The 12,831-nt window shown below is 40.2% G+C and overlaps 1 protein-coding gene across 5 annotated transcripts in view; it reads left to right on the top strand.

Annotated features, from left to right (window-relative positions):
- The window catches only part of itpr3 (inositol 1,4,5-trisphosphate receptor, type 3), a 54,597-nt gene that overhangs the window by 10,310 nt on the left and 31,456 nt on the right, over positions 1 to 12,831 (top strand). For all 5 annotated transcript variants that reach the window (XM_026368155.1, XM_026368154.1, XM_026368159.1 and 2 more), the window contains 17 exons: positions 1,724 to 1,794; positions 4,152 to 4,273; positions 4,358 to 4,444; positions 5,613 to 5,771; positions 6,276 to 6,374; positions 6,996 to 7,079; positions 7,337 to 7,483; positions 8,412 to 8,507; positions 8,686 to 8,730; positions 9,005 to 9,147; positions 9,240 to 9,339; positions 9,942 to 10,102; positions 10,595 to 10,736; positions 10,864 to 11,028; positions 11,391 to 11,563; positions 11,645 to 11,764; positions 12,242 to 12,323. In XM_026368155.1, the coding sequence (XP_026223940.1) occupies positions 1,724 to 1,794; positions 4,152 to 4,273; positions 4,358 to 4,444; positions 5,613 to 5,771; positions 6,276 to 6,374; positions 6,996 to 7,079; positions 7,337 to 7,483; positions 8,412 to 8,507; positions 8,686 to 8,730; positions 9,005 to 9,147; positions 9,240 to 9,339; positions 9,942 to 10,102; positions 10,595 to 10,736; positions 10,864 to 11,028; positions 11,391 to 11,563; positions 11,645 to 11,764; positions 12,242 to 12,323 (1,996 nt within the window). The remainder of the gene's footprint in view (positions 1 to 1,723; positions 1,795 to 4,151; positions 4,274 to 4,357; positions 4,445 to 5,612; positions 5,772 to 6,275; positions 6,375 to 6,995; positions 7,080 to 7,336; positions 7,484 to 8,411; positions 8,508 to 8,685; positions 8,731 to 9,004; positions 9,148 to 9,239; positions 9,340 to 9,941; positions 10,103 to 10,594; positions 10,737 to 10,863; positions 11,029 to 11,390; positions 11,564 to 11,644; positions 11,765 to 12,241; positions 12,324 to 12,831) is intronic.

The raw sequence follows: 12,831 nt of genomic DNA, 5'->3' as shown, positions 1-12,831 counted from the left end.
ATGGTAAGAGAGATTTACTCTAATGACCAAACACACACACAGAGTCGAGCCCGGACTCGTCAGGCATCATCACCGGGACCTTAAATAGTCAGATTACTAAAAAGAAAGAGCAGCCGAGGGAGCTTTATTTGGTCACAAAGAGTCTGTTCATTATTGTAGCACTTCTTCTTCTTCAGTCTTTCTCTACATGTCCACCAGCTGTTGAGGTCTTAGACTGCTGCTAAACACTCAGACAAAATGAATTCACGTTGTTGCTGAGTCGTCACTTGACTGAAATCAGAAAGATCTGCCACAGTTCCAGGTACATCTGCTGCACAGAGAAATAAATACCATGAATTTGCAACAGCAAAGGAAATGGAGTTAAAACTCAATCGCTGTTGTTGGTTGTGTTGTGGAAGGATGAATGGAGAGATTAGTAGTTTACAGTGTCGCTGACTGGTTGATCTGATTGACTGTGGGTGGACATCAGCAGCTGCAGTAGAAAGAAAAAGTTTCTAAAATTAGAAGAGAAGTTACCACAAGCAGCAGCACAGGACCGAGAGGTGTTACTTCCTGTCCCTTATGTTGCGCCTGTTGGGTGGCAGCCTGTTCCAGCAGCTCCTCTCTGTGCGTTGAGTTTTGTCGTCTATATTCTATATTTTCTACTTATTGTAGATTAATTCTGTTCTGTGATATCTTAATTAAGCATCTTCACACCCTTACTGGTTATTTACCAAATCAAACCATTAGTTTGAACATCAATTTCCTTTCAGACAGATGTTGGTTTCAGTTCAGTCCTGTGAGAGGAACCTAATCGTGTTATTTCACTCTCCTCTTGTTCCTGTGTTTGTCTTGATGCACCAGCATCAACTGTTTATGAACTGTGAGATCCAGTTTATTTGAAGCTGCCTGATTGGTCTGATTCCAAGACTCCTCACAGACCTGCTGTCTCCACATTTTGGAGATCAATAAAATTCAATCAACCTAAGGTTGACATAATTTCCATTGACCAGCTGGTCACTACAAGTATGCATTCAATGGGATGCCATTCAGCAGGAGAGTGTGCATCACACTTATGTGCAAACAAACAGAGAGAAGCAGTGAGAAACGTGCAGAAGGTTTATTTTAGATCAATTTTATCACAGATTCTCGCTCTTGGATTAATTTTCTGTTGAGTATTGGTTAATCTTTACAGCTCTACTCATTACTTTTAAAAGCTTGTCTGCTGTGCGCCCATTTATATCAAGCTGAGGCTGGAATTTCCACTGGGGACAGCGAACATTGTTCTCTAATTTCCTGCCACCATATTCCAGATAAGACCTAGAGATAAGACTTTTATTGCCCTGGGTTCTCCTCACATACAGAACACCCTGCTCTGCCTTTTTGCTGTAGGTTGTTGGGATCATTTGAAACCTGACTTTTTTTGTGCTCTTGATTGAATGTAAACGGAAAGAGTTTCAGAGTAACGTCAAAGAATTTAGAGATTCATCAGTCCACAGTTGGACAACTTGTCTATACATGGAAGCAACTTGGTGCCGTGGCCCCTCCTCAAAGACAAGATCCCTCCAAAAAGTATAACTTCATCATCAATGAGGTGAAAAGGAACTGTAGAGTAACTGATAGCTGGTTAACGTCTCATGTTCATAAGTCAACTAAATACAAAACATGGACCAGGAACTACATCTGTGGCAGGACACCATGTAAATCCTTTACTAATATCATTTGTCCTGGTTTCTCTCTACAGGTTGGTAGATGACCGCTGTGTGGTTGAACCAGCTGCTGGAGATTTGGAGAATCCTCCAAAGAAGTTCAGAGGTATGATGGAGTGTGTGTGTTCGCTATGTAGATGAGCAGCAGGTCATAAACTCTGCTGGTGTCTGATGTGGAAGGACTCCTCGATCCTTCTGATGTTTTTCTCTAGGTCAAAATATTCCATATTAGGTACACGGTATTAATCACAGGCCTGAGTCAGCTGCATTCACCGAATGAATCTTTTTATAGATTTCTTTGTAAAAAAAAGAGTCTAATAAATACAGGATGACCCAGCAGACCTGAAGAGACGAAACATAATTAAAATGTGACAAAAGGATTTTACACTAAAAACAAAAAGCACCAATGTAGATTCATCATGATGCTTAGGAATCAGGCAACTTCAGCATCAGTGAGTGATGAGACACTAAAAATGATCTAATCCCATTATTAAATAGTGGATTAAACGTACAGTAATTTCATTCTCTGCGCCCCCTAATACAGAATCTCTGGACTCTTGAGCTCGGTCAGGTCTCTGTCTAAAAACCAATATACCCACAAAAACCTCCAGTGTCCTGTACAACATATAAATTCTGTGTGTGTTTGTGATGTGAATCCAACTGCAGTCATCAGAGACTCTTGGTGGAGAGGTTTTTCCACCCGCTGCTGTCTGATGAAACGTTACCATCTGCTCTGTGCTGGATGTGGTTTTGGGACAGAGAGCAGTTGAACTACTTTAGAACTAGATCACAGAGTGACTGACGGTTCGAACTTTAACATCCAGAGCACACAGGATGTTCTACAGTCTGATAATCAGACTGAAATAATTCAGCTCACTTCTAATGTACAGTTCCAAACATCTCGTTCATGTGGCTGTGACACAACAGAACGGCCTCTTTGTTTAACCTGTAGCTGGAGGAGACCTGAACTATAGCTGTGGGCAGAAACCATAAAAGGGTTTTTATGGACTAAACGTCATGCATGTAACGTTAATTGGTGATTCTGAATGACCTGTAGGTTGTCGAGCCACCTGTCCGATGTGTACCCCTGTCTTCATGTGTGTATGAACACCACGTGTGCCTATGCACCTGCAGTATTACTGTTTTTTGTGAAATAAACAGTTAATTCATATGAAGGTTTTCGATAGATCTTTACCTCTTGCTCTGCCTAAAAGCAATGAAGAACATTTTATTTCCAAAAATAACAGCAGCTCTTTCCCACAGGGGTGAAGCTCTGCTTTATTATGTTTGGAGATAAATGACGTAAGTGGGTTCGCTGCAGAACCATAAATTAAAAATGCAGTTTTACTACATGTCCACATCTTTTTAACGCAGTATAATTAAAGTGTGTTATGTGCTTTTTTGAGAAATCTTGGATTATGTTGCTCGTCTTGTTCTCGGGGGGAAAATTTAGTTTTTACATAATTCAACATTATAATTGAAAAATAAGGAAACCCGTTTGCATTTGGTTGTGAAATTCCACAAACTGTCTTCGTGCCTCTGTGTGTTTGCGCTGCCTATAAGTGTTGAAAGCTCATTTCCCTATGTCAAGATAACTTAAAACCTGAACGTCCATTTGGTCTTTACGCTACAATGCGCAGCGATAACACACAGGCAAATTGTATTTGCTTTCCGCGCACACACACGCACACACAGTGTTAATGTTTGTGTTAAACATACAGGATCTGCTGAGGACCGTCAATATTTGCCTCCCTCCTCTCTCTTTGTGTTTCCTCTTATATCATTTCACTCCAGTTTATTTGCTGACTGGACTGTGGTAAAGGTGCTTGGCTCCAGAACATCTCTGACTAAAGACAGATCCATCCGCCTGCTTCACTCAACTTAATATCTTAAGTTTACTGAAGTTGTTTTTTCCACTTTCCACTTTCAAACCTCACATTTTTTAGGAATCAGGAGGACATGTGCTTCAAAGTTGAATGAACTTGTTTGTGACCATCGTCTCTTTTTTCAGTTGTGTAATTAGGAATTAATCGTCGTTAATGAATCACTTCGCAGACACACACACACAGAGAGATAGGCTAAATGTCAGATGCTTCACCTGTTTGATGTTCTGAAACCAAAACAAGCACCGCTGCTGCTCAGGCTGAACAGAAACTGTGCATCTTCACCTCTTAATCAAACTTTACGGAGCCGTTCTGCTAATTTTAGCAAATTGTTGTGAACGAGCTGAAAATAAAAACCAACACTAAATTTATTTTAACTGTTGAGTCTAATTAACAATGAACTTTGTTTGAAAAATAGTTGAATACAATGCCTGGAAGTTACTATTTAAGTCTCAGAATATAACCATTATTAAAGAACTCAAATCAGGATCTGGTCCAAACAATGCATTAGTTTGATGTTATTAAGAAAGTGTTTTTGTTCTAGTCTATTCTAATCTACTTTTTTCCTGTTTTCACTCAGACTGCCTGTTTAAGGTGTGTCCGATGAGCCGGTACTCCGCTCAAAAACAGTTCTGGAAAGCCAAACAAGCCAAACATGAAAAAGACAAAATTGCAGATGTGGTTCTGCTGCAGAAACTACAGGTATCACAAACACACTGTAAAGAACAAGCTGATGTTTTTCTATCAGTTTCGAGCTAAACACATCCTGCCACCTCTGTCTTGCAGCATGCTTCCAACCTGGAGCAGAAACAGAACGAGACAGAAAACAAGAAAGTCCACGGAGACGTGGTCAAATACGGAACAGTCATACAGGTAAAGGACTAGTTTACATAAAAGTACAAAGAGATTATAGAGATGATTAACAAAGCCCCATGCAGACACGATTCATTTCTTCAGGGGAGGTGGGAGGATTTTAACATTACCTGCCCTGGTCAGTGATTTATTTTTTATTTTCCACCCTTTCACATTAATTATTACAGCTGAATTCACCTCCTGTTTAAACCCCATCTCGATCTTGTATTTCCATTAAGAGTGTGATGAATTACAGTTTGTCATGTACCCATGAATGTGCTGGAAACATCACTGGATGACTCAGATACTGTAGAAAACCTGGAAATGGGACAATTCCTTCTCCGATTCTACAGCTTTGCTTTGCTATGATTTGTATTTACATTTACTGTCTTTCCCCCGACGTCATGTGCTTTGGAAACCACTTCCTGTAATAACTTTTAAAATCATGTCTGAAATGATGAGTTCAAATACTTGGAACCACACTACAGGTATTTTATTACTGATTATGTTAATCCTGTCAGAATTAGCCTTAAGGATAAACATGGAATTAGTGCCGGAGAACCAGAAAGACATGTACACACACACACACACACACACACACAGACTGTGTTCTTACGGCTCTGTGTATCGACATGCTGCCATCTGTTAGCGTCAATATTGACTTTGCTTCAGGACTGGAGACCTGTCCAACACACACTTGTCTCACTATACTTGTGAGCACTCTCATAATGCCTTCCCTAACCCTTAACCCTGAAAACAGACATTGACATCGTGAAGACCAGCCAGGCAAAATGTCCTCACAACAATAGTATTTGAACAAAATTTGTCCACAGGGCAATAAAGATCTGCACACACACACACACACACACACACACACACACACACACACACACACACACACAGTCTGGATGTGGTTCCTGCTGTTTGACACACATCAGATGTTTGATTCTTGTTAGTGTGGGTGTTTGTATGAATTGTGAGGACATCTCCTTACATCTAGAAAACTCAAAGTAAGGACTGAAGGGAATTATATTAATGTAATATATATAATATAATATATATATTTATCTGTAGCACTTCATTAAGCTGCAGATAATTGAACTGCAGACTCACAGACGTCTGGTTTCTTTCCACACTTTCTTCTCTTCTCAGTCTGTAACTGAAATTAATGCACATATTCTCTTTCCAGTTGCTCCATATGAAGAGTAATAAATACCTGACGGTGAACAAGCGTCTGCCGGCTCTGTTGGAGAAGAACGCCATGAGGGTCACTCTGGACGGGACGGGAAATGAAGGCTCCTGGCTCTTCATCCAGCCCTTCTGGAAGCTGCGCGCTAATGGAGACAACGTAAAAACACGACACTACACATAAGATCAGAGTGTCTCCCATTTGACTAATTATATTCTAAAATGCAACAGAAATATTACAGGAAGTAGTAGTAGTAGTAGCAGTAGTAGTAGTAGTAGTAGTAGAAGCAACATTAGCAGCAGCAGAAGTAGTAAACCAAATATAAGCAGTTGAGGGTCAGACTGGACAAAACCAAGGCATGCCTGGGGCTGAGGCTGTCCTAGATTAGACCCAAACCACTAAGCTGGACCTTTTGATGTCACGTATCACGACTTCATCTAACAGAAGAAGTAGTAGTACACACGTCTGTAGCTGTGAGAGTTTTTGTAATATACTCTGTATGATATTTGTACTGTATACTATAACTGATACTGGTCCATTACAAACATCCACTGACTTCTGAATTGATGCTGCAGATCAGCTCAGGACATCCCATTGTTGGTAGCAGTAGCAGTAGTAGTAGTAGTATCAGTATGAGTATTTGCTGTATTCTGCCTGTTGCAGGTGGTGGTAGGAGATAAAGTCATCCTGAACCCAGTAAATGCTGGTCAACCACTTCATGCTTCAAACTACGAACTGACTGACCATCCAGGCTGCAAAGAGGTGAGATGGTTATACACACAGCACTGAGTAGACTAGAGTATTCAGACGGACACTGATATTGCATCAGGACCAGCTGGAAAACAGATAAACTAACACTAACTAATACCCGGATACATCATTTGTTACAGCTTTTAGTTTATTTTTCTGACTAAAGTCTGTTTGTCTCCGTTAAGAGCAGTCAAAACTTTGGCCATAACCTGTCATGTAGTTAAAATAACAGGAACCACCCTGTTTGACCTGTTAACTCACCTTACAGGACTATTCACAACCCCTCCATAACTCATTCCAGCTCCTCCCGTCAGGTCGATGTTATAAAAACCTTCAGGACAAGCATAAAAAACAACTCTGAAAACTGCCATTTAAATGATGAAGAAGCTTTGAAGGAATTAGTGAACTTCAATAAAATGTAAAACCAGTGTTCTTTGTAATAAAATGGAAATACAGCATTACTTATAACAATGCAGACAGTTAAAGCAGTTTTGTTATGTTATCATCATTGTGAAAAGCAAGACACCAATAATTTATTTGCTAATAACTATGAAAGCAGTGTTGAGACAGTACCCCTGTTGAAACCACCCGAACATTCAGTGTGATGTCCTGTGTGTCTTCTTCCCTCTGCAGGTGAACTCTGTGAACTGCAACACCAGCTGGAAGATCAACCTGTTCATGATGTACAGCGACCACAAAGAGGAATTCCTCAAAGGAGTGAGTGCATCAGACATTACTGCACCACAGACAGTATATCAACCCTTAAAACAGATCAGTGTTCATATGTGACCACTGTTTATGTCTACCTGTGTGAAACGGTAAAGAAACAGCTGCAAAAGCAAAACAACAGATCCAAATTTAGGGAGGGAGCTTTCCGTACACTGAAAACACGTTCTTAAATAAATCTCAGTCAACAGACATGATAAAAATCTCTTTTGTTTCAGTTGAACTTTTACTGTTTTTGTCTCTCTCAGGGCGATGTGGTGCGTTTGTTTCATGCTGAGCAGGAAAAGTTTCTAACCTGCGACGAGTACAAGAGCAAACTCCACGTTTTCCTCCGAACTACGCTGCGACAGTCTGCAACCTCAGCAACCAGCTCCAATGCTCTGTGGGAGGTCGAGGTACACACACAAACACTTTACTATTTTTTATAGTTCTGCAGTTTTCAGTACAATTATTCACGTTCGTCTCCTGGAGACATAATCTCGAATTGACTGTTCTCCAAAACCTCCACCTTATAACTGAACAAGTCTTCACCCTACACATCTCTGCATATCTGTCTGATATTGCTGTGTGGATGAGAGAGAGGCATTTTCAGCTCAACCTTTCCAAGACAGAAGTTCTTGTCTTCCCAGACCTTCAATAAAAAACAACATCAGCGCCAACATAGGGTCTACGGTGATTGTTCCAACTAGGACTGCCAGAAACCTTGGGGTGATCATTGCGGATCAACTCATCTTTACTGATCACATCCCCTCTGTCTAAAAGGCATGCAGATTTGCCCTTTTCAAAATCAGGAACATCAGGCCCTACCTTTCAGACTATTCAACACAATTCATTGTGCAGGCTGTGGTCATATCTTGTCTTGACTACTACTAATAGGACATGTTACACCAAATTTCAGATCCCTGCACTGGCTTCCTGTAGCTGCTGCATCTGGTTCAAAGCCCCAGCCTTTGCCTACAAAGTGGTCAACTAAATGGCACTTGCCTAACTGATCTCCCTCATCCTGGTCTACAACCCCTGTCGCTCCAAGCTAAACTTTTCAGCTCTGTGGTTCCACGATGGTGGAACGGCCTACCCACTTCTTTACACTCAGCTGCCTCACTCTCAACTTTCAAAAACCTGCTGAAAACAGAACTCCTCCGAAATCTTTCTCAACCCCATGAAACTGAAACAGCTCTTTCTAGAGCACTTTACTTTAAAGTTTGTCTCCTTGACTTAGATATTTTGCTTTGTACCTCACTTGTAAGTCATTTTAGATAAAAGCTTCTGGGAAATGACTAAATGTAAATGTAAGATCTGTCTGTGTGCTGATTGGTTCGTCAGGTTGTCCATCACGACCCATGCCGTGGAGGGGCGGGACATTGGAACAGCCTCTACCGCTTCAAACACCTGGCCACTGGCAACTACCTGGCTGCAGAGGTAACCATGGAAACACTGTATAAATAAGTGAATGAATAAATGTGATGTTATAAACTGTGGGGCTTTTTTTTTTTCTTTAATAAAATGGTTACACCTTTGTACCCTTGAAGAATCCAAAAAACACAGTATTTCCTGGCATTAGACTATACATGTGTATTTGATGTTGTTTTTGTTGTAGGAGAACCCGGGGTATAAAGGAGATAATGCAGAACTATCATCCTCGGTAAGATACTGCTTCTTTACCATTATACTAGAGTGCTCATTAGATTAGAAGGTTAGCTGAGGGATCTTATGAAAAGTAGTGGTTTGATTAGGAACCAAGTAAAAGAAAAGTCATAGTCATGGTAACCTGGAAGCTACATTTTAAAACAAATAAAATGATCTACGTAGTAACAGTACAACGAAGAAAAATCATACTTTAAGTGCTGAACCTTCCATTTGTGTATTATAACCCTTTTACCTGTTCAGCCTTACAATGACCTCTGACCCCTCTGTAGATGGATGGTAGTCGTAGCAACAAGCGGTCCCACGGTGAGAGGATCAAGTACAAGCTGGTAGCAGTTCCACATGGGAACGACATTGCTTCACTGTTTGAGCTAGACCCCACTACACTGCAGAAGACCGACTCATTCGTACCACGGTGGGAACTGCAAAATGCATAGTGACACAGTGATCAGACTGTCTGAGAGTAGTCAAAGAGCTTGAATATAAACTAGTGCTGCTGTCTTGCAGAAACTCGTATGTAAGACTGAGACACCTTTGCACCAACACATGGATCCAAAGTACTAACGTCCCCATCGACATAGATGAGGAAAGACCCATCAGACTCATGGTGAGTTCTGATAGACTTTTAGGAATGATTAGCAGCCATTGTTATATGCAAGCATGTGTTTCATATATGTATAAACAAGCTAGCAGCTCTTTGAAGCTGTACATCATTTTATTTATATAGATCCAAATTACAACAGGAGTCATCTGTAGGCACTTTACAGCAAGACTTTACAAAGAATATCTATGTAGAATTATGTAGAAAACCCAACAACCCCACTTGATCAGCAGTAGGAGACAGTGGAGAGGAAAAACCCCAGCAGGCAACAAAAAACATAAGAAGAATCATAAACAACAACATAGGCACATGCTAGTGTTAAACAGGTTTAATAGCGACCATGTCCAATCATAATTCAGTGTGTTATTGTTAGTAGTAAACACAAAGAACAGTCAAGGGCTGGTGAACATGTCTGGACATAAGTGATTGAAGTCTTTACAGTTCATCCTGATCACCCAAAATTCTACTAGATATGTTGGGTATCTACAGTTTTAAAGAAAGATTAACCACCTCCCCGGAAGCAATAAGTCCAGATCAGTAACTTGCTGTACTGTATCACTCTGTCATTGTAAATGTACATTTAACCACTGTGTCTCCTCCTCATGTAGTTAGGAACATGTCCCACTAAAGAGGATAAGGAAGCGTTTGCTATTGTCTCAGTTCCTGTCATGGAGATCAGAGATCTGGACTTTGCAAATGATGCCAGTGCCATGCTGAGCACCATGGTGGACCAGTTCAGCCAGGACTTTATCAGCACGAATGACCGCCGGTATGATATCGTGTGTGTGTGTGTGTGATAAGGGAGCAGCTTCTGTACCTGTATGTTCATTTTCAAACTGGTTTCAGCACAGGCAAATTGATTAGAATATGCTAGTGTAGCACACAACAGTGTGTCCATATATCTTGAAAATTATCTTAGTGTACATTTAATATTTAGTAGAAAACTTGAGAAGAATTGGCTGCAGTCCATAGAAAATTGCAAATTGGGATGTCCAGCATATAAGGTATGTGTGTTTGAAAAGTGTTTGCAAAGACAAATTTTTTCTCAATATGTGAATCATGTTTGTAAGCCCTTTTGATACCAATACAGATATACCAGTACCAAAAGCTACTGGAGGATGGTGGAATAATGGATTTGCCACGAGAAAGACAGTGTTTGTAGCTCAAATTGTTGCCTTAACAAATATATTTCTGAGTGGACAGAGACAGGGACGCAGGTGTTGAGGAAGAGTTTATGTTCAGTGTCAATCTTGTTGCTCAGGTTTGCCATCAAGCTGCTGGAGGACCTGGTTTTCTTTGTGGCTGATGCAATCAACAGTGGCCAGTCAGTTCTTGAAGTTGCCATGACCAAAGCCAACCGAGAGAGACAGAAACTGATGAGAGAACAGAACATCCTCAAACAGGTATGACCCAAAATGTTATTCAGGAATTGAAAAGGAAAACATGAGGTGCAGTAGAAACAGAAAATATTAGTTCCGTGAAAAGTTCAATGAGGACCAGCTAACCCTTCGCCTCTGTTTGTGTATTCAGATATTTGGCATCTTGAAGGCTCCCTTCAAGGACCGAGCGGGAAGCGATGGTCCTCTGCTGCGCCTAGAGGAACTGTCTGACCAGAAGAATTCTCTCTATCAGTACATGTTGAGACTCTGCTACAGAGTCTTACGACACTCCCAGGAGGACTATCGCAAGAACCAGGTGAGCTTTTTACCAGGTGTCTCCTAAAAAACATTTTTTTACTTGATTTGGCAAAAGAATGAAGATTAGAATAATGACTGAGATCATGACTGACCTTTTTCAGCAGATGAAGTTTGCTTACAGTCTTACATTCTGTAGGATTTTACCTGCTGATGATGATCATGTGATACAACTGAAAGCTCAAAAGCAGTTAGATATTGAATATGAATTGATGTGAGTTCATGGTCAAGAATAAATGAATAATAAAGATCCTATTAGTGATAATAGCTGTGATACTAAAATGTCAATTGAAAACAAAAAGTGACTGATTCCTCTGTTCTCTCGTTCCATCCCCTTCTTTCTCACCACTCCTCCCTCTTCAGGAGTACATAGCTAAACAGTTTGGTGTTATGCAGAGTCAGATCGGTTATGACATCCTAGCTGAAGATACCATCACTGCCCTGCTGCACAACAATCGCAAACTGCTGGAGAAACACATCACCAAGACTGAAGTGGAGACCTTCGTCAGCTTGGTCCGAAAGAACCGAGAGCCCAGGTACAGATGGGGGGAGGAAGCACTGGGGACAGATGGACAATATGTTGCTGAGAGTTTCTAACTTTAACTGTGCTTGCACAGGTTTCTGGACTACTTGTCAGACCTGTGTGTGTCCAACAACGTGGCCATCCCTGTTACTCAGGAGCTTATCTGTAAATGTGTACTGGACCCCAAAAACCAGGACATTCTCATCAAAACAGAGTAAGAACTGTAGGTGGGGGGAGGGGGGGTAACAGGTCTGTGACATGGCTATTTCTAAGCCTGAGATAGTAAATTTATCAGGCATTTAAAATTATATATTTCACACAAAGAGATTCTTTATTTCTCATATCTTGATGAGTTGGAACAAGATAACGGTACTGTAATGATATTTTTGTGGTTCTCCCAAATTGGAATAAATATTGTCCCGGTCGTTTTTATTTCCTCAGTACTTGTTTGTTACTCTGACCAACAGTGGGAATCCGAGGCTGTTGTTTCTGTTTTTATTGCTGTATTGCAGATGAACAAAACGAGTGTCAGCATTTTCACAGAATAATTTTAACTCATGGTCAAAGCTAAGTGAGAGATAGCATGTTTAATCAAATCAGTAGGACTATTAAACTTTATTGCAGACTATTATTCTGCATTATTATGAAAATGTTAACATTTATGCTCCATTTTCCTTTTTGTTGCCTCTAGGCGTCGTGTCCCAAAAGAGGCACCTCATAGTGGTGTTCAGGGAGAATACATGGGGATTGATGACTATGCAGATGAGGATGAGGTGGGACTCGCTCTGAGACAGTCATTACAAATTCAGTAAATCAAACATCGTTTAAATCTTAGTTCAAATTCTAGTAGATATCTCAAGAGTTTTTGAAGACAGCAAACCTGTCTGGATGAATGTAAATGTAAATAAATGTATTCACAAGTCCTTCATAATATAATAATAATAATAATAATAATAATAATAATAATAATGTTTAGTGGAATTTCATAAAATTAGTCAAATCCATGAGCCCCATTGGAATATGATCATTTTTCCAACCTTGAAGCTACGTAGAGGGCAAAAGGAAAGAAATCTGAAGGTGAATGACAAGATGACAAACCAAGAACATCTGCTTCTTTCAGCTTTACTTCTCTTATATTTTTTGCATATTTGCTCAATTAAAAATGCACTATTTTTATGTGTAAATGGGTGAACTAACCTACTACTCGAGCTCATTTGCAGACCTTGTCTTTGGTTAGGCTTTTTAATTTGATTAAAATATAAAAAAAATAAAGAATGAACT

The sequence above is a fragment of the Anabas testudineus genome, chromosome 7, assembly GCF_900324465.2.
Source record: "Anabas testudineus chromosome 7, fAnaTes1.2, whole genome shotgun sequence".
Lineage (NCBI taxonomy): Eukaryota > Metazoa > Chordata > Actinopteri > Anabantiformes > Anabantidae > Anabas > Anabas testudineus.
Note: the sequence above shows the minus strand (reverse complement) of the source record. Positions and strands in the feature narration are given on the sequence as shown.